The 22550-nt window shown below is 39.5% G+C and overlaps 1 protein-coding gene across 1 annotated transcript in view; it reads left to right on the forward strand.

The window, feature by feature from the left end:
* Nucleotides 1–17794, forward strand: part of STX12 (syntaxin 12) — a gene marked incomplete at both ends in the record, with an annotated part of 30673 nt that extends 12879 nt beyond the window's left edge. The window contains 8 exons of the mRNA XM_084242881.1: nt 3587–3656; nt 5134–5233; nt 10377–10514; nt 13836–13879; nt 15379–15484; nt 16465–16537; nt 17076–17158; nt 17702–17794. Of these exons, the coding sequence (XP_084099007.1) occupies nt 3587–3656; nt 5134–5233; nt 10377–10514; nt 13836–13879; nt 15379–15484; nt 16465–16537; nt 17076–17158; nt 17702–17794 (707 nt within the window). The remainder of the gene's footprint in view (nt 1–3586; nt 3657–5133; nt 5234–10376; nt 10515–13835; nt 13880–15378; nt 15485–16464; nt 16538–17075; nt 17159–17701) is intronic.
* Nucleotides 17795–22550: the final 4756 nt, after the last annotated feature.

Raw genomic sequence — 22550 nt, forward strand, 5'->3', positions numbered from 1 at the left:
TTGGTCAATATGCCTGTTTTGTTACCCACTCTGTCTCTGGCGAGTCCTCTCACCCCCACACCTCTGGCCTGTACCCCAGCTCTTGTATGCATAAATAAATAAATCTTAAAAAAAGGAAAAATCCTCAATAGAATATGTGTGTATATGTATATATACACACAATATGTGTGTATATAACATATATATAACTCAATATATAATATATAATTTTAATTATATATGATATTAGTATTAATATATTGATATTAATATCAATATTATATTGATTATATTAATTATATTGATATATGTTATATATGTTAACATAGATTTTATATATGTTGTATGTGTTGTATATATAACATATATGTTATATATATATAACACATATATATATTAGGGAGGTTTATTAAAAGGCAAATTTTAAATCAAGAGAATCCTATATCTATCATAAAATTGAAGTTAAATTTTTGCTAGAAAAACATAGTCTCAAAATAAGATAAAATCATAACTTGAAGTGTTATAAACCCATATATATATATTTTTTAAGATTTATTTATGCATACAAGAGGTGGGTTGTAGGCCAGAGGTGTGGGGGGGAGGTGTGTCAGAGGATTTACCAGAGACAGAGTGGGGAGCAGAACAGGCGGATTGATGGAAATACACTGCTAAGGGGAGCAGCAGGCGAGACAGGAGAGGTCTGCTGTGCCATGTGGGTCAGCTCCCTGGCCAGGGATGGAACTCGTGCTGCAGTGGCTGCTGATAGCTTCATAGTGCTGAGACTTAACCCACTCTTCCTGGGAGGCCCAATTCATACATTCCTGACTTTGGAAATGGTTACTCTTTAACACCCATGGTACAGTGACTTTACCTAGAGTGCAGTAACTTGTACATACTGCTAAGGGCAGTTGAATGGGTTCCTGGGACCAAGTCCAACATGAGTGAGTGTGTAGGCTTCCCTGCCACAAAATGCAATTCTTGAGAATTCAACTCAATTCTGTACTGTCTACCTGGAGACAGCATCAGGTTCGATACTTGATACCTACAAGACTGACTGTCCCTCTCCCCCATATCAGGTGCCAGTTGGAATCACAGGTTGTTATTGCACTTCTCCCCAATTGGCTATAAAATCGGGTTCCCAAGTCTCCTCCTCAACTTCTCTTAATTTGTTATAACTGCAGGATACCCTTGTACTCAGTAGATGACTGGTTTGTCATAAAGACACACAACTTGGGAACAGATGGAAGAGATACAGATGGAAGAGATGCATAGGGTAGGCCCAGGGAAGGGGCGCAGAGAGGACATGTCCTCTCCAGGGCACCAGTCTTTCCGCACCTTCCAGTGTTCAGCAACCTGGAAACTTTCTGAACCTTGTCCTTTTGGGTTTTTATGGAGACCACCTTACTTAGGCATGATGGATTATAATCATTGGCCATTGGGGACTGATTTCACCTACACCTCCTTGGAGGCCTGGGTCAGGGGTTGGATGGAACTGACAACTCTAATCCCCTAGTCACACTGGTTGGTGCTTTTGGCAACTAGCCCCCATCCTTAGCTGAATTCCAAAAGCCAGCTAATTAATGTTAAAAAGACATCTTTATTACTCTCAACATTCAGGTAATTTCTAGGGTTTTGGAAGCCAAATCATGGATGAAGACCAAATGTATAGAGAAATATATTTTGATCATCTGAATCATCAAATATATTTTTCTTTTTCTTTTTTTTAAGATTTATTTATTTTACATAAGAGTTGGGGTACAGGCCAGAGATGTGGGAGGGTGAGAGAATTCACCAGAGACAGAGTGGGGAGCAGAATAGGTAGATGGACTGAAAACACTGCTGAGGGGAGCAGCAGGCGAGACAGGAGAGGTCTGCCGTGCCATGTGGGTATCTCCCTGGCTGGCCAGGAATCAAACCCACGCTGCAGAGGCTGCGGACAGCTTCACAGCGCTGCATGCAACCACCTGCGCCACTGGGGAGGCCTATATTTTTCTTATAAATCACAAATATTGCACTAGGTTTTCAATTTCTACTTAGGAGTAGTCGCCAAGCAATCAACCAGAGGATTCTTGCTAAATTATTGTTTCTCTTCAGACTTAGAGGCTCCTAGTACATCAGTGTTTTGTAAGGTAATTGATGCTTCATAACTCTAGCTTGCCTTTTTACAGCTCTTGGAGACCAAATTAGGGACAAGATAGGACCATGACCCCCAGATTTTATTTTTAGGTGTATGCTAAGGAACAATTAATTGTTTTAATTAAAAACTCCAATAAGTGAGGGTTCTTTCTCATTGACTTTGGAAACATTATATGTATATTGCCCCTATAATGTATACATAAATTGTATAAGATGCCTTGGTTTTCTCATCTTCCATGAAGCCAGTAATTGAGCAGTCTGGTGTTTCACAAGAGAATTTTTCACATTAATCCTGAGAAAATAGAACAGATCCTTACAGTGGAGAATGTCTTTTGGCTGGAAGAGTCATATACCTGTTGTATATATTATCTCTTGAAGTGCTCGTGAAACTTGAAGATAAATGTGTTTCCTCTGGGCAAAAAGTACTATTATGTTCTGTACTCTGGCTACTTGTAATTAGGAAACAATGAATGCTTTTTAAAAGAAGCAAGCAAACACAAAAAGCCATACAGCAAAATACCAACGTCTACAAATGAATGGTGAATAAATGAATAAATCTCCCTCAACTCTCTCTGCCAGCCAGAGAAACTATAAAGCAGGGCCCCAAAGAGATCAGGGGCTCTATTCCTGTTGCAGAAACCCATGAGCATCAGGGATGCTGATTCTCAGGCAGGCTGTTGTTGGTGTTCCTCCCTAGATAGTTGGTTCCTCTGGACCTCTGACTTTCCTGGTCCATGACTAGGGCCTTAAACACCCAGGATTCAAACATGGCCACTCCTACTCTTAGTAGAGTATCTCGACCAGGTAGAGAGTTGTCTGAACAAAACTGTAGTTGTAGGCAGCATTGCTGAAAGAACTCTGGCATCGAAGTCTGATATGCCTAGGATTGAAGTTTTTGGTTCTGCTGGTTCATTAATTGCATACCCTTATATAAAATACTTCCTCACATGCAAACTGGAGATATAGCTACTTCAGACTGTTGCTGTGGAAGTTAATGAGATAAGATATGCAAAATTCCTAACACAGTGCCTCACACATAGAGGTGCTTAATCCGTTGTAACTTGTTATTAATAGTAAATATGTAATATCTTTCCAAAAATGTTTGCTCTAGAGAAGTGGTTGAATATTAGTGGATTTAATTTTTATTGTTGCAGGCTTGATATCAAGACCCTTCCAAAGACATAAAAATTTTAACCATGGAAAATCTGGAAATCTGGAAGTTCTTTGGGGGTGACAAAAAAACCCTGCCACCCTCTACTTAGTGACATAGTTAATCTATAGGGGAAAAGTGAACCTCACAATTAGTTTTAGGAAGGAATGTATATGCCAAGGTTTTGATGACAGCATGCTTTCTATTAGTTGTGTATACTTATTTGGGGTGTGAAGAGACCAGCAATCAGAGAAGTAGGGTGCTCATGATCAGTGTATTTTTCTTTCTAATAAATCTTCCTCCCCCGCCCCCTTTTCCCAGCTACACAGATAAAGAATTTGATGAGCCAACTAGGAACTAAGCAGGACTCAAGCAAACTACAGGAAAATCTGTGAGTAACTTCCTAAGAAACCTGGGGCTTACAAGAGCCCTTTGGGGATACACTTAGTGTCCTGGCTGCGTGGCAATTTATGTTTCTGTGAAGTCAGAATAAGCAGCAACAGGACATGCATGACAGTGGGTTCTGGAAGAGGGCAGTGAGATAAATGAATGGGTGTGATCTTCTCTGCCTCTCTAAGTCCTTGAATTCTGCTTCTTTTTTTCCCCTTGGGCAGTTCAGCAGAACAATTTAGGGAAGTAGAAAACAGCGCTCCTACCTTTCTAAAATAAACTATTTTGCTTAGCTGAGCCTCATAGATGGCAGACGACCCCTGATAATCTGCAGGGCTCATCTGCCCTAGTTGGATTTCCAACTCTATTACTGTTAGAAAATTGGTTCAGAATGTGAGGGAGACAACAGTGGGCTGGTCATAGGGACTTGTGATACTCTTAATTACATCCTTCTTGAATCCATATCCGCTTTCAGTTCTATTCTTCATCCTTGAGATGAATAACCTTTGTTTCCTGTCCTAAACAATAAAGTGAGAGAATGAGTAACCACTTTGAGCTTTTTCCAGGGAGATGTGAAATACCTCTGGATATGTTTATACTATCTGGGATGTACAGGCTCCTTATTTATTCCCTCTTGTTTTCGACTCTCTCCTTGTTTTACCTTGGAGAGCTCATAGTAGTGAAAAACTTTAACAATTGGTAGTGTGGTTTCTCTGACCTCCCTTAGAACCTTGTATAAATGGCCACAGAGGAAATGAAACCAGGAGTGGGAGGAATCCCCTGCCTTTATACTACTTTCCAGTCCCACTTAACATGTTACATATTCTTCCCTCTTTAATTTCCTTTCCTCTCTACCCCTTACATATTTTTACACAGCATAAAACTTCTTTGTTTTGGAGGGAAGAGCCAAAAAGTCAAGCACAAAGGACAGGTAGCAAGCAAGCCAAGCATAAAGCTGAACAAACCCCACCATTAAGCAAGGATGTGGGAGTTGAATTCAGAGGTTGTTCCCAAGGTAGGAGCTCTGCTCTTGAAGCACGTTTCCTTCAGCCACCAGGACCTGGCTTCTGTCCTAGTCAGTGACTGTGACACGGAACCATGCAGAGCTCCTGGGCACTTCAGTCCCAGAGTTTCATGAGTTTCATGTATTAAAACCATTAGATTGAGGTGAGGGGGCAACTGGTCTTACAGTCTATCAGAACTACTGATGGGCTTTTCTTTTCTTCCCAAAGAGTTGAAATTCCTGACCTGTGCTTCCTTCAGCAGGTTTCATTGAAGCAGATTCTTTCTACTCAGTAACATGAAGATACTTTGAAGTGGGTTTAACTAGATTGTATTTCTGGGACTTGGGCATCTAGGAACTCGTGTTTTCAAGTGCTCTTTCATCCCCTGCGTTGTGGAGGTGCTGCTAACTGTCACAGCTCCCAAGAAATGAGAATGTCCTAAAACACATCTTATTTTTTTTTTTTCCCTCTTAGGCAACAGTTACAACACTCTACAAATCAGCTTGCTAAGGAAACAAATGAATTGCTAAAGGAATTAGGATCCTTGCCTCTCCCCTTATCTACTTCTGAACAGGTTGGTATTTTGTGGGTATTGTGTGTTTGCTTTTTAATAGGAAAGGATTTTGTTTTAATAGAAAGACAGGGGGTAAAATTGAAACAACTTGGCTCTTGGTTAGGCCTCTGAACCTCAATTTCCTTATCTGTAAGATAGGGGTAGGTGGCTGTTGTGACTCAAGAGCCACGTACATTACAGATCTAGGCACAAACCCAGCGTCTAGGAGGCCTTCATTACATGGTGGCTGCTGCTGCTGTTATTAGTAATAACATATTATTGACCTATTAATAAAATGACTTTAAATGAAGAAGAATCTCAATGTTGTATCTCATTAGGGTTTGTCTGCAGGCTTGGTCCTCATTTTTTTAGATCTAGTCTCTGTAAATTTCAAATGTCCTTTAATATTTTGCAGTCGTTTTCATGTCCATCTTGAGTATTCATAGGTCTCAGATTGAGAAATGCTCAGGGAGAAAGATTTCTTTCTTCACAACATTTTATTCAGTAACCATTGAAATCCTTTAAAAACACATAATTTTTACTGGGTTTTTTTGTCGTTTCTGCACACATTCCTGAAGCCAGATGTGCCCCTTCACTTTGGCTCTTGCTTGTCATTCCTGATCTATCTCACATCCTCTCTCCCAGTAGAAAAACTGTTTCCATCTACCTTAACCACTGTATTCCATTACACTTTTAGCTCTATCCCATTATGGGGGGCACTCATGTTGCTTTTGATTATAGGTTTTTAAAATGATGTATTTCTTACGGCTCTAAAGACAAAGCCTACAACTACCCTATCCTGTGTTATTTTTCAGCCTATGAGTTGAGACTGTTACAACATAAATTTTAGTGTGTTTTTATCATCATTTATTTTTTTAAAGATTTTATTTTATTATTTTTTTTTTATTTTTTTTTAATAGAGGCATGTTTTTATTTATTTATTTGTTTGTTTGTTTTGTCTATACATGCACTGGGTACAGTCAGAAGCGCGGGAGGGTGAGAGAATTCACCAGAGCCAGAGTGGGGAGCAGAACAGGCAGAAGGACCGAAGTACACTGCTGAGGGGAGCAGCGGGCGGCAGGAGAGGTCTGCGCGCCATGTGGGACCCTCCTCCGGTGGCCGGGGAGCAGCCGGGGATCGAACCGGCGCCGCAGAGGCCGCGGGCAGCCTCGCAACCCAGCGCTCAACCGCTGCGCCACCGGAGAGGCCCTAAGATTTTTTTTTTTTTTTTTAAGGACTTTAGGTTTTTTGTTTCTGGTTTTTTTTTTAAAGATTTATTTTTATTTATTTATGCATATAAGGACTGGGGTGTAGGCCACAGGTGTAGGGGGTGAGAGGATTCACCAGAGACAGAGTGGAGAACAAGACAGGTGGATTTACTGAAATATACAGTTAAGGAGAGTAGCAGGAGAGACAGTAGAGGTCTGCTGCACCATATATGGGTTAGCTCTCTGGCTAGGGATGGAACTCAGGCCACGGTGGTGAGAGTGCTGAGACTTAACTCCTAGACCAGGGACTGCCATTTTTATCAACATTTAAAAAAGGTGAAATAGTAGCAATATCAGCATGTATACCATGTAACAAGAGTAAATATTGTTATGTGAACCTTTTGTTGCATACAGATGTGTGTATAAGGTACTAGGTCAAGATGTCAAATTCTTACTGTGGGTTTCCATCAAAAAATTTTGAAAAAACATTGGTTCTTGGCCTTTTGACTAAGATCAAGTATAAAAGTTTGAAAATTGCTCGTTTAATCCACACATGGCAAATATTTAATGGTGTAAATATTCAGTGTTTGGAACTTGGGTCCAACCTGGCATAAAAGAGAAGAACCAAGACTAGATGCCTTATCATTGTGCTACAAAGGAGTTATGATAAAAAGTAATCTTAATGGACTCACCCTGTGTTGTTGATATGTGTGCTGTTTGGCTTAGTTGTTACCACACTGTACCCAAATTGTTGTCATATCACGCCTCTCCTTCTTCCAGCTATGTACCTACAGAATCCACACTTGTGGATAGTCTTAGCAGTAACAAAAAAGGAAGTCTAAGATCTGATGCAAAGAGAATATTGAAAGTACTTAAGAGTTAAATAATAGCCTAAGCAAAATATAAATAGAAAGTTAAATCTGCTACCACCCAAAAAAAAAAGATGCATGTAATGTATTCTAAAACCAAATAGAAGTTATTTTTGGATTATGTATGCTACCATTCCCTTGCATTATCTTGGCTCATTAGCAATATGAAATAGATATACAGACATACTCTCTCTGGTGAAATATAATTCCCAATTCCCTTCCTGATAGTGCTAAATAACCTTTCCTGTTTAACTCTTTCTTCATCTAATTGCTGTCCTTTATATCAAACCATACTTAGGTACTTTAATCAGTGGTCATCTAAATTGCTAAATTTAGTGACCATTTTTGAATTTTTATTTACTTTTCTTCTGTTTTATTTGATCCTATTCCTCATCCCGTCTCCACTGAAACTTTGTTCTTTCTAAATCCCCTTTCATTCTGTCCTCCAACTCTGGTGGTGCCTCCCTGGCTATTTTTCCTTACCTCAGGTTGAGTCTCATCTTCATCCTTTGACTCTAAAGCTTCTTAGAAGTGGGCAGTGCCACAAGGGTCTGCCATGGGCAGTATGATTTTCTTGCTCTCTGCTTTCTCCTTCGGGAATCTTTTTTTTTTTTTTTTTTTTTTTAGATTTATTTATTTACACAAGAACGGGGTACAGGTCAGAGGCGCAGGAGGGTGAGAGAATTCACCAGAGAATGGGGAGCAGAACTGGCAGACTCACCGAGGGGAGCACTGCTGAGGGGAGCAGCGCACAAGGCAGGAGAGGTCTGCGCGCCATGTGGGACCCACCTCCGGTGGCCGGGGAGCAGCCGGGGATCGAACCTGCACTGCAGAGGCTGCAGGCAGCTTCGCAACCCAGCGCTCAACCGCTGCGCCACCGGTGAGGTCCCCAGATCTTTCTTTAACCAGTTGCTAAGCCTCTAAGTACTTGGACCATATTGGCAATTTCTATTTTAACATCTCTGAATATACTCGTTTCCTCTAAAATTGAGCATGTTTCTCATGCTTCACCCACTACCTAAACTGATTGATAATGCTTATTTTCAGACATCTGCCTTTTGACCTAATGATATTCCCACTAATGCAAATTTATCTTTAGGTGGGGAAAGAGGTGCCTGCCTACTCTGGAACCTATTTTCTGTATTTAGATTCCACCTCTAACACTTTCTGTGTGATCTTGGGCAAGTTCCTTAACCTCTCTGTGTCTTGGTTTTCTGATGTATAAAATGGGTAATGTAGTAGTACCTAATTTATAGGTTGTTGTACAGAATAAATGAATGAATGAATGAATTAATTAATGTAATATTACATGGTAAGCACTGTATTGGCTTTTACAGTGGGGCTCAATTTAGCTTAATCTATAATAGTTAAAAACTGGGAACAATCTAGAAGTAACGTTTATATATAATTACTAAATCACATTGATGGAATATTATAGTAACATAGAAAAAAGAAAGAAAATGTTTATGATAAATTTAAAAGGTAGTATTTTTAGATAGTAAGAGAGGGGAATGATGTTTTTTCCCTCTAATTGTTATGATGTTACTTATGCAAAAATCCCCAAAAGAGGAAAATAGCTCCTTATCTGAATTTACTTACAATATTACCATTCCAGTTTTGAAATTTGAGGAATTGTTGATGTTATCACCCTTCTCTCACAGACAGTCACTAAATCATGTTTCTTACATTCATTTCTTTGTGTTCCTATTACTGATACCATGTCCTCTTAACCTTAAAACTAAACTACTGCAGTTAATTTTTTTGACTTGTTTCATTTTTCATTCCATCTTGTACATTATCACAGACTAATTTTTCTAAGTTATCACTTTGTACTCACCATGTTCCCTGCTAGAAATATTTATTGTCCTTTGTTCTTTAGAGGTTGAATCCCAACCTCATTAGGTTGGCATTTAAAACCTGCTATGGTCAGCCCCTTGCCTGCCTTTCCAGTTTTAGCTACGCTCATGAAAAGGCTTTATTTCCAACCAAACTATCACCCTATAGATCCTCTTCAAATTCCTACCACTGTGCCACTTTTCTGTTTGCCTGGGTTTCTCTTCCCTTTCTGCCTAGTCACACCTCACTCTTCAGAGGCCACTTCCTCTTGAGGCCTTTCTTGACCACTTGAGTCCTTACTGATTATTCCTGCCTTTGAATTCCTATAGTATTAACTGCATATGACCGTTATTTATAATGATGTTATTACTTGCCTAACAATATCTTCTACCTCCAAGTAAGTGGTAAGCTATAGAGATCAGGCTGAGTGTTTTACTTCTGTGTTTCCAGTACACAGCATGTGCTCTCAGGGTGTTTTCTGAGATTTACAATCAGTAAAGGTAGCCTGTAGCTACACAGTAGTTTTCTGGTTCTCAAAGATTTTAAACCATGCTAAACTGTAACGAAAATGATTCTTGCTTTTCAGAGAAGCTGTGAACTAGTATAGATGACAGTTTTAATGCTGTAGTCAAAAAAACAACACCTGGGGCCTCCCTGGTGGCGCAAGGGGTTGAGCACCGCACTATGAAGCGATCCGCAGCCTCTGCAGCACGAGTTCGATCCTTGGCTGGCCAGAGAGAGATCCACATGGCAAAGCAGACCTCTCCTGTCTCGCCTGCTGCTCCCCTCAGCAGTGTGTTTCGGTCGGTCTGCCTGTTCTGTTCCCTACCCTGTCTGGTGAATCCTCTCACCCCCACCCCGCCCACCGCTGCCATCTCTGGCCTATACCCCAGCTCTTATATGCATAATTAAATAAATCTTAAAAAAAAAAAAAAACAATATCAGGGTTTGAGTCCAAGGGTATCTGTTCTGCTTTTAGATTCTCTGGGGAACCAAAATTTTGAATTCTGACATTATTTTACAAGGTGTGTGACTGTCAGTTCCCATGTTTGTTGGAATGAAAAAAGGAAACTTTTGATTTGGCCTGTACTATTAACCAGGGATTTAAGTTAGCAAAGAACAAATTTATAATTTAGAGACAGCCTATTTCATAGTAATTTTCCCAGTTGGAAATCTTTAGGGGTATAATTTTTCTTTTAAAGGGAATTCAGGGTTAATGTAAAATTTCAAGTTCTTGTTTAATTTCCTCAGCGCCAGCAGAAACTTCAGAAGGAACGCCTCATGAATGACTTCTCTGCAGCCTTAAACAGTTTCCAGGCTGTGCAGAGAAAGGTGTCTGAGAAGGAGAAGGAGAGTATTGCGAGAGCAAGAGCTGGATCTCGTCTTTCTGTAAGTTTATTCCCAAAAGAAGATCTTTGCAATTTAAGGTTGTCCTTTCCCAAGGTTATTTTTCCTCTTTGACCATCAGCCTTTGTTTACTATACCCCGACATAATAAACATAGACATGAGCCACTGTGAAAATGCCAGCTTGATAGAACCTATGTGAAAACTTGAGTATACCCAGCATCAAAGACTAGAAAGGAGCACAGAGGTGAAGAGAATGACAGGTAGTTTTCTGTGTAGTACTCTTTTCTTATTACACTGGCCTTCACTTGAAAAACTTAAAAAAAGAAAAAAGAATGATTTGTTTCCTAGAATGTAGTTCATTTGTTGAAAAGAAGTAATAATAAGTACTACATGTTCATAACCTAACTTCCCAAAGATATCAAGGAGCCATGAAAACATTAAGGTCAAGACCTAAGAGAAGATACGCACAGCACTAAAGCTGCCTTTGCCCTGAGGACATTTATATCATATGTCATGTAATGTTTCATTCAGCGACAGACCATATACACCAGGTGCTGCCAGACTACACGCTAGAGGCCCACTGTGTTATAGGCTTTAACACCAGATTTGTGTAGTTACCCCACAACATTGGCACAATGACAGAATCACTGAATAGTGCATTTTCAGAATGTTTCAGATATGTTTTTTCAGAACATATCCCATGGTTACGTGATGCATGACTGATGGCAAATTTGAACTTTGGTTTTGATGTCCCCTTGACATGAGGTAAAACAAAAGTCAAACCTCAGGGTCCATGCAAGGATGGAGGATCTAAAGACGGTGCTCCTTGAATTAAACTGGTACTAAAAGATTGTGTCCACAGGGTATGAGTAAAACTAAAGTACGCCCTTTCCCTAGCAGACAACAAAAAGATTGCATTAGTACTGAGCGGAGCATTAGTGCTGTGTGGTGGAGGAGGGCAGGAGAAGGGGAAATCCAGACAGAAAGTTGTATCAGTGATCTTTAGCACATTTACTCTTACATATTAACATAAATAAGATTTTAATAAAAAAAAATTAACTTCCCAAAACAAGAAAAAAAATTTAGGGGGAAGAATGGCATTGTTTCATTTTTGCAAATCTTTTTGTATCTGGCTTAGCAGAAGGTAACTAAGATTTTCACATCTACTTCTGTATTCAGTCTGTTCTGATATGTTATTTTGATTGAGCTATCTGAATAAAATCCAGCCTTGCAGAGATATATAATTGGAAAAGGAAGGAGCATTATAATTAATCTCTTCAGATCACTGTTTAATACCCCTTATACTATATCAAAACATGACAAAAGTTTAGTTGCATTTCAAAATCTAAAACTGTATTAATGATTTTTTCATACTCTGTTACAATTAAAATCTGTTTTGCTTTTATATTTGATTGGGTCTTATTCTATGTGTTATTCTGTAACACCATTTTTTTTATCATTTGGAAAATACTGGTTCCCTGAGTTATACAGATTTCCCAAATGTTGATATATTTCATTATACAATATCAAAAAAATCACATATTGGAGACTCCATCCACAATATCGTAGAACAGGGAGGTTTTGATAAACCTGTCCCCTAAGAACAACTAGAAAAAGCTAAATCTTGCTCAGGAAACTTCTCCAGATCATAACCAGCACTGGGGGATAGACCCATGGATATTTTACTCAAAAGAAGCATTCACTTTTAATGCCTTTTAAAAAAAAAATCACATCTTCAGTTTTTAAATATTGGGGAACTTTCTGTTTCCTAAGTGATTGATAACAAGTTTTCTGGAATTTGTTTTTTTATCTGAAAATAAAGAGATTTTTTATCATTGGCAGTAAATATTGTCCTTGGTTTCGTTAAAGTGACAAGCTCACATCGTTTATTTTTAAGAACTTGTTTGCCAAATATTCATCTGAATGGCCATAGGTTGTCATTCTTTTATTTATATATGTATATAGGAAATATACATATATATTTGAATATAAACAAATCTTATTATAAAGTTTATAAAGGTGTTATATATACTATATTGAATAAGTAAAATGGTGTTCCCTTAAAAAAGTAGCTAGTTTATTCTGCATCTCAGTTACACAAGTGCTTTTCTTTAAACAAACATATTCTGTTTGCCACAAAAGTATTTGAGGTAAACTTCCTCTTTATACAGAAAGTTGACTTGTCTTTAAGTGTTGATTTAATTAATAATTTTAATGGCTTCATAAGGAAAAAATGGCCATGTGTATGTGTCTGTGTGTCTGTGTCTGTGTGTGTGGTGGTAGTGAATATAATCCTAGTACATTTTGGTGCCTTTGCCTTGTCTTATGTTAAGGTGCAAACAATTTCACTATTCTTTTCATTTCCTGACTACAAATGCCAACACAGTGAAAAACATCTTAGTATTATTTTTGAATAATGGTCAAACAAATGGAAAGGTACTCAACATCTTTAGTAGCCATGGAACTGAGGATTAAAAACCACTGTGAGATACTATTTCATGTCCACAAGAAGGGCAAAAATTTTTAAATCTGGGACACTGAGGGTGGTTGTTATGGATCTAATACAACTTTCCTATCTGGCTGGTGATAGTATGAATTGGCACAACCACTGGAAAACATTTGGGCTGTATCTTCAGCACACATGTATACCTATGACTCAACTGTTCTACCCTAGAGAAAACTATATATCTGTTACCATGCCATGCCCACCACTGAAAACCATCATCGTCCTTTGAATCCTCCCCACTTTGCTGCCCACCCTCCACTTTCCACCCTTTGGTAGCGTGAGTTCTACAGTCCAGTTTCGGTTCTGCAGGGTTTGTTTTGGTTTAGTCATGTCTTTCCCTTTGCTTTGTTTCTTTATAAATGGGGAAATGTTTTAAAAGTGGGAATAGATTGTTCTTTTAATATTTTTTCCTTAGTTTGTTTTCAATACATGCACTAGACTGACTTTTAAAGTGAACTGACCACTTTAGAACCTATTATGTTATAAATATCCATTTAATAAATATTTACAGGTTGTATAATTTTGTTTCCTTGCAAGTTTTCTACTCTTTCCCTTAATTTTCTCCTTCCAAATTTTAAAATAGGTTATTGTTGTTATTTTTTTAATCCCTCTCTCCTGCCTGTTCTGTCCATTCTACTCAGTATGGTTTCTGTTCTGGAATATCAGTTGCTTTCAAATGCTTCTCACCCATCTCCTAGCTGAGATAGATGGCGAGAGCCTAGTGTCACCATACAGATCTTGTTGGAGCCAAGGGATATTGCTCCTTTATATTGTAGCTAAAGGAAGCTGTTGTTTTATGTGTCTGTCTGTGACTTATTTCTGGATAACAGCAGCAATAATGCCATCTGCTTTCTAGGCGGAGGAGAGGCAAAGAGAGGAGCAGCTCGTCTCATTTGACAGGTAAAGGGATTATTCATAAAACCTGCTGTATAGTTGAGAATGGGAGTCTATACTTTATACTTATTTTAACTTTAAAAATCAGAAAAATAAAGGGAGACCTGGGTTGTGTAACTTACAAACCACCAAATAAAATTTAAAAGTCAAAACCATGGACTTTCCCAAGATTTTTGAATTATGAAGGAATAATTTCATGGTGAATAAAAATGTATTAGAATGAAAAATTGATGTCTTTGTGATGGGGCAAGAGCTTGCCTCACAAGGAATAAAAACAAACCCACAAACCTGTAGGATAAGAACTCTAAATCATTTACCTCTAATTCAGGTATTAGATATTCAGAGTGACTGGGTCTCTGTTTACTCTAAAATGAAAGCAATTCATCCTTCTAGGCAGAAGAAGGATGCTTTTTCCTTTTGCTAAAAGGAAAAATAAAGAATTTGTATCTGAAAAAAAAAATCTGCTTTCTTAACTTCTCCAAAGCAAATTAACTAATTTCATAGAAATGTAGTCATGGTATTAGTTCAGCACTGAAAATGTTCTGTCATAGATATGTTATCTGTCTCAGGTGGCTACACTGTGAGCACTTCAAAGGCCTGGAGGACTCTATCTTACTCAGTTTTTTATCTGTATCACATGGAGGAAATTGTTTAAATATTGTGGAGATATTTTATTCATGAACACTGTTGGGAAAATGCTAAATACTGGACTTTCAAAGCACCTCATGTCTAGTATAACATGTGGTATGCCTTTTTTCTAAATATGGTACTTAAAGATGAGTTGTAACATTTTGCTAGCTTTTTCTTTGTTTTCGGTTAAGAGACATTTAACCCAAAGCTGAGCCTCAAGGGAATTCCTAAAAACTGGGAATATGATTCTTTACCTGCTCTGTTTTTGTCTTGGACCAGTTCACCTTTCCTTAGATAACCTGGTGGTCCTCCAGCCGTGGAGGTCACCATATGGATGCCCAACTTACTGCAGACTCCCAGTTGGCATAGCGCACCACAGCCCAGAACTCCTGGGCTCTAGCCATCCTTCTGTTCCGCCTCTGGAAGAGCTGGGATCACAGGTGCATCCGGCAAGATGGGGCTCTTTTGGACTAAATGGCACAGTCCAACAGGTCACTTAGCCTGCATTCTCTAACCACTTAGTACTCAATATACCAACTCAGCTTACACTTTGACACTGCTCTGGAAGAGGATGATCTAGTAGTGTTCACTCACTTCAAACTTGTGTGTTCTTTCCCTTGCCGGCAAGCTCTCGCAAGATTGCAGCGTGTACTCCTAAGTAGAAACAGCAAGGAGTCTATCCCTCATAATCCCACTTTATCTTAGTTGCCCCTCCGGAAGCAGAAACTTTGTCTTCGGTGCCTCTGGATAGGAAGGGTGTGGCCCTGAGGAGCTGGAGCCTGGGCAGTCCACGGCTATGTGGCGGAGACATTGTAGATGTGCCTCATGCACACCCCAGGGTGGAGGTGTCAACCAGTCTGCTTGTCCCCCTGCAGCCATGAGGAATGGAACCAGATGCAAAGCCAGGAGGATGAAGTAGCCATCACTGAGCAGGATCTGGAACTTATTAAAGAGAGGGAAACAGCAATTCGGCAGCTGGAGGTGAGAGCCAGATCACGTTTTTAGTTTGACTTGATAGATCTGCGCTTTGTAATCCAGTGATTATGAAAAAGCATGAAATGAGTCATTGTGTGGTGTGAACATGGTGTCTCAGAATAATCATGGTGAATGTGAACTACTATTAGCATGGTTTCAGCCATGGTGCCCCAAAATGCCCAAATTCTTTCCTCAGTCACTACCTCATCACATGATCCCCACGTAATATGCGTAGAGCAAGAACAGAGCAAGGCAAACAAGTATTTTATTGCTTACCAAGATTTTGTCCCCAAACCTCAGTGCCAACCTCTAGGTTAGGTTAAGCTCTGTGGAGAGCCCCTTTGCTTAGTTTGAATAACCCAGAATAAAAGCAGACAAAAAGTTGGCTCCAAATGTGTGCATTCCAAAGTCTAATCCCAACTTGTGGCTATCATTTCAGCGAGTTTGAGAAATAGAAGCAGTTTTTGAGGTGAGAGTTGAGGGAGAGGGGTCTCTTGGCCTTTCTCACCTGAGTTTCCAACTTTGCACAACATGGGTAAAAGATCCTTAAGCTGGGATAGTTTCTCCTCCAGGGAGGTAGAAGGCTTCCTCCCCTGAGTGGGACAGGTGGGAGGGAGAGGGGAAAAAAGTTGAGCTCTGTCCTCACCTTCATCTGTGCCGGTGGCTCTGAACATTGACTGTACACTGGCATCACTTGGAGATTTTTTTTTAATGCCCCAGTTCTCTGCCCACCCCACACCTGCCAATTATTAATTTGGGCTATGTGAAATTCCTATTTTTATAGCTTAAAAATGGGCATGTGCACATGTGAGAAGTGAAGTTATTCTCCCAGAATTGTGTAGTTTAATGTTAGCAATTGGCAAATCAATAAAATTTGATTTAAAAAATTAAAAAAACAACACCACTTTATTTGATGGCCAAAACTGTTGGTAAGTAGAAGAAATGAATCTTCTGATATGTTAGTTAATTGCTTTTTTGTTCCTTAGGCTGACATTTTGGATGTTAATCAAATATTTAAAGATTTGGCCATGATGATCCATGACCAGGGGGATCTGATTGGTATGTATTATTGATATCTTTAACCTGAAGGTGAGTTGATAGTGTTTGTGTGCAAAGAAGTCAGTAAAATGTGTTCAAGGAACTTAGTGTTGCCATTTAAAAAGTTACTAAATTAATTTTCTTAGCAATTTTCTTATATTATCAAATGTAGACGTTAAATTAGGCCCCAAGAATACTCAGCTTCATCACTTGCCTCTCAGTAAGTCTTTATTTAGGGAAATATCTCTCAGCTTCCCAGCTTTTATCTCCAGAAATGTGCACGATTATAGGATAAGTCACTTTTTTTTAAAGTTTTTATTTGGAAATAATTTTAAGTTTATGGATGAGTTGCTTACTTTAAAACCTTTTGCCCCTAAATACTTCCCTGTTTATTTCTAAAGAATAGGGCTGTCTTCTTAAGAAGTTAGTAACTTTTGAGTTCATGCCTGGATAGTGGCGTGGCAGCGATGAAACCACAACCCACACATAGATTCTGTTCAGTTTGCAGTTTTGAAGTAACTACGTGTGGTACAACATCCGATGTCCTTCTTTTTTGCAGATAGCATAGAAGCCAATGTGGAAAGCTCAGAGGTGCATGTAGAAAGAGCCACTGATCAGTTACAGCGAGCTGCTTACTACCAGGTAAAAGCAGTTACTACAGGAAGTCACTTGGGGCCATGAGAGCATGCTGACAAGCTGAGCACAGCTGCATCCTTTTCCTTAGGCTTAAGCTGAAGGCAAGAGTCATGATTGCAGTCCCAGTCCCATTTTAGTATTTTTCTTTTTGCAAAGATATCTATCAAAAGGCATCACACCCCGTATAAACTTACATGAAAGCCTCTTGGCCACACAGCTAGCCTCTTCATCAAGCATGTCCCTAAGTCAGTTGTAAGGCTAATCCTACATCCTAAACCACTGACTTTTGTTTCAGTTAGGACAGTACCAGGTAGGTACATACTGGGGCTTTGCAGATACTTTATGTTGACCGTTGTTGCTGAGGATGGATATAGAATCAACCCCGACTGCTGCTTCTGGGGAGGCTGCGCGCAGCCTTGCAACCCAGCGCTCAACCGCTGCGCCACCAGGGGAAGCCCTCAGGAGGCAGATTTACGAAGCACTCTTGAAGTCATAGATGTACACGTTTTTTTTTTCATGAGTGTCTTGTTCACATACTTCTCTCCTCAGAAAAAGTCTCGCAAGAAGATCTGTATCCTGGTGCTTGTCCTGACAGTGACTGTTGCAATCCTGGCATTTATTTTGTGGCTAGTTTACAAATGAAGCATTGCCTGAATCTTCTCCCGCTCAGCTGTTTGCAAGGGCAAGTGCTTGTTGGAGTCTTGCCAGAACAAACTGATCATAAGAAGAGAGCATATACCAGAACGTCCTGTAATAATTTCGTTAGAAACTAACTACTAACTAGTCCTTGGAATTAGTGACCTATGAAGACAGTATTTATCAATTTTATGTATACATTTTATTGATTTCTCAAATTAAGAATTAATTTATGTGGATTTTGCTTTCTGTAGTATTCTGATTGCCCTTCATCCCAAGTGTTTACTGAAAATTCCATTCTAGATATTCTTGTTTTGACAGGTGACACTACAGTCTTGTAATATTGTCTTTTTACATGTATACAGATTTACCTTTTTACTAGCAACTGAAATAGAATTACTTTCTGGCATCCAGCATATTGGAGCCTGTCAGAAATTGTTTAAGAGTCAGCAATTTTTATTATTTAACATTTTAATTTGAATTTCTAGGCAGGCTATTCTTTATCTGCTTTGAAAGTTTTTGCAGTGTGTTTAACTGGAGAGTAAAAAATTGCACATGTGATCCAAATTAAATGAGAAGTATCTATCTGGGATGACCAGTTGTGGGGCTACATTGTTAATTTGGGTTTGAAGTTCTCTTCATTATCTGCTAGTGTCGTCCACAGCAGGTCATCCATATACACACTAATCCATCTTGTTCACTTTTTGAAGAGGTTAATTTAATTAACATTACTATACTCTATGGGGTCTCTCTCCCACCTGTCTGTATAGAAAGGGAGAATTAGACAAAGCATGCTTTTGGAAAGCAAATAGGGATTGTTTGGAATGATTTAATATTTTTGTTGTTGTTCATTAGTGGTTCTACATTCCTGGTGAATGATGAATGTTGCTGTACAAGACTGCCCCCTATGCTCTAAGGGTTGCTGGGCATTTGATGGCAGGAAGATTTTAAAAGCTAAACTGAAGTTGGTGTAAAATTTTGTCCTGTGAACCTGGTGATAAAGCAAAGAACAGGTTCATATTTGTAAATAATACTGGTTTGGAATAGTGAGTGATGTTAGACTTAGCCTAATTTATGAAAAAGAGAGTAATCTCTCCATGCCTAGTTTTAGACAAAAAATGTTTCAATAAAAGATTGCTGTCTTGTAATATCAATGTCGTCCCCTTCCCTTTTTCACAGGTCTGGAGCAGTTAAAGGAAATGTAAATACTTTAGGCTCTCACATAAATTTGAATTGGGCCAACAATTTCAGTTCATCTTAGTAAATTAGAGGATTTGATTACTTGGGACATATTTTTATGTACTACTTCTAATCCCTTCAATGTTACCTAATAATCTTTTACTAACTAAAATGAACAGTAAAGAGACTAGGACCCAAATGTATAAGTTTCTCTGCACTTTAGCACCATTCTTCCCACTTAATTCAAATAAACATTTAAAAACCTTTTGTAGTAAGTTTATATGAGTTAACATCCTATCGTGGTAGATTCTAGCTGAAAATGTGCTGTCCTGAGTGAAAATGAGACCTGCAAGAAGACTGGAGATCAGGTGAGGATTGGTTGGGGGTGGAATAGGTGTGGCTGCTGTTCTATCCTTAAACAACAGGATGGAGCTATTGGGATATCACTGTGACCCAAGGAACAGCTTCAGGGCTAATTCCTTGGTTTTATGGTCACTGTCCCTTCAGCTCCAAATTAACCCTGGTCTTGGCTACATCATCTCTAACATTCCAGAAAACAGAAAACCTTGATTGTAAAACTGGTATTTCAGTTTGGTAAAATGAAGCCACCATGGTTCTGTTCTTTAATACCATGTAATCCAATGGTGGTAACAGGGATCATGGGTAGCAAACCTGGAAGTTGAATGGTCTGGAATTTGTAGTAGTTTCTGAGAGGTTCTTCTAGATACTTCTAATAAATCTGTTTACAGAATCCTCCTTAGCTGTGCTTTGTTCATCTTTCAAGATTATAAAAGTAAAAGTGATGTTAGATGGAAGTCTCCTTTTTAAAGTCCCTATATTTGGCAAAATAAAAGTTGATAACCCCTGTATCACTCATTTTTCCCAGTCCAAGACATTTCTGATGACTGAACCACTCATCTAGGCTAGGCCATCAGCTCTGTCACTTTTCAACTGAAAAATCTGAGACCAGAAATAGAAATTAATGCAAGAATTAAAGACTTAAATTCTTCATAGGCAGTGCTTTGCGTGTGGTGGTCATTTATGGAATAATATTTGAGCTCCTGCTACAGCAATTTATTATGTTGAATGTTTTACATTTGCACAAAATCATCTAGTAGATGTATTTTTCTTATACTTTTTTTTTTTTTTTCTGGATTAGGAAATACGCGAAGTAAATCAGTAACCTGCCCACAGGCACGTAATTTAGGAGTGATGGAGCCTGGATCTAATCTCAAACACTCAGGCACAAAACCCACTGTCTCCATCTCGGATAACAAACTATCTCATAACAAACTATCCTAACAAACCACCTCTTTCAGGAAGATTTCCCTAAAAATCTGTAGTAGTGGCAATTTTTAGCCAACTTTTCAAGAACATCTATCAGTAGTTTGTAAACTTCATTGACTCCCCTGCTAAATGAAGCCTTCTGCTTATACTATTTATGCACAAAACAATTTTTTGTGTCTTCATTCAATCACTTTCCCATCAAAAATGTTTAAAGAACGTTTCTGACATCAATATTGCTCCTAATGTCTTTAGATTCTATTCTAAGGAAGTCTCAAAGTCTAAGAAAGTAATCTTTGTTGAGGTAACAAAATCCAAAGGCAACTAGCCCATTAGTCTACTTCAAAAGATTAAGGGCCTAGACTGTTGCCCTCCAGTTTGTCTTTACTGACATCATTGGCGCCCAAACAAAGAGCATTTTGCTTTATAAGGCCTAGGTAAATGTAAGGTGGGACTCTATCAGAGGCCAGTGTGAATATCAACTGTGCTGGTGACAGGGAACATGGCCGAGGAGAAAAGAATTTTAAGGGTAAGACTATAGCTTTAGCTTTCTTGGTGTATAGTCAGTACCAAAGGGGATTAAACAATGGGACACACACACAAACAGCAAAGGCAGAATTGACATGTTATCAGTTCACTGACAGTTGGAAATGGCTTCATTACCTCAGACCTGAAAGGGCATGGAACCTCAAGGGCCCACACAATCTCGGTACTTTGATGAAAGTACTGTGTACTTTTTTGTTACACTTACACCACTTCTGAGACTATTTAATTCCTCTGAAGTCCTTGTGCACAAAGGAGGGAGCCACAGCCTGTTTTAGCCTGTTTTCCTAAAACCAAGCTTAAGAGTTTGTATTTTTCCCATCACCCTAGTGTTTTCTTTGGAATCACAAGGTTGAAAAGAAGATATTAATAGGTCATGTGGTAAGTGATCTGATGAGTTAACACTCTTGGATGAGTTTACTGTGCTTTTGAAGGTCAGAATCATGAACCTACCCAATCAGTTACCTGCCCAAGAACTGATAACTTAAAATCCAAGTTAATAGTATGCTGCAGTTAAATCTTGAGGCCTAGAGATGTCACCAGGGCAACAATCTTTTCAGTAGGCTGATATTTAAGATCTAGAGGACCAGGAGCAAGGGAATCAAGAAATGACTCCATTATAGGAAGAGATTCCATAGCTCCCTGTGCAGTTCTCCTTACTCAGTAAACTGATTTTTCACCTGGTTTTGTTTTTTTTTTTTAAGAAACCTGTGGGTCAGATAATCCTCCCAAGTTCTCTGTGCAAGTGAGAAAGTGTTGGGCATCAGCTGCATGCTAATAATAATCACAATTGTACCAACATCTAAGTGTGACCGTGGTAGACAGTGAATGGCCCTGGGAATCGTACATTTAGGTTTGAGTCCCACTCAGCACTTGTTCTAGGGTGAGGGTGGGCACCTTGATTCCCTCAAGGAAGGATTGGGCTTCCTTGCGCCTCCCCTCAAGTGTTGTGCGGATTACATGAGACGACCCATATTAAATATACCTTTTGACCGAATAAGTGACACTCAATATACAAAGCCATTGCAACCAGAGGCCCTTATATTAACGGTGTTTTCAGCAAACTGGTAGCCTAGGGCAAGGCCCAATTCTAAAGTTTCCTTGCACAAACTAGTCATTATGAACGGAATTTAAAAATAGAAAAGGGCTGTAACTTGATTAACCATTTCAGTCATGCAGTGATTTGGACGCCCGCCTTCTCATTGAACCTGCCCTAAGGGCCAGCTAGTTCAAAGTTGTCATAAAGACTACATGGTCTCCTTAGGCTGCATCCCAAGTACGGAAGCTCGCAAGTCCCAGATGTGAATTAGGAAGAGGAAATGAGTAGGGCGCAGCTCCAGGAAAGGGCAGAAGGGGAGAAACTGGAGGAGTGGTCGCCCCAATCTCCGAGCTCGGCCTGCTAGTTTCCTCTAGAAGGGGGTCACAGGCTGACGATGCAAACCCAAAGCAAGGTTGGACTCGCAAGATTTTAGAGCCCAAAGGCATGTTTGCAAGACGGCGGATGGGGAGGCCGATTCCCCTCTTTCTCACCTGACTCCCGGCCAAGAAAAGCCCCACCCTTCCAAGAAATCCAACTCTCAAAAGCCGAAACAGCCATGAATGACACCCCAGCCTCCACCACCATAGAAGCGCCCCATACGTGAGTGCGTAAGTGCGCGCGCTTACGCACAGGCTGCTGGGATGCCGTCTCCCCCGCCCCGGTCTTCCAGTTTCCCGGCGTGCTTCGGGCCCGCCAAATGGGAGGGGGAGACGCAAG

Source organism: Talpa europaea (assembly GCF_964194135.1).
Source record: "Talpa europaea genome assembly, chromosome: 9".
Lineage (NCBI taxonomy): Eukaryota > Metazoa > Chordata > Mammalia > Eulipotyphla > Talpidae > Talpa > Talpa europaea.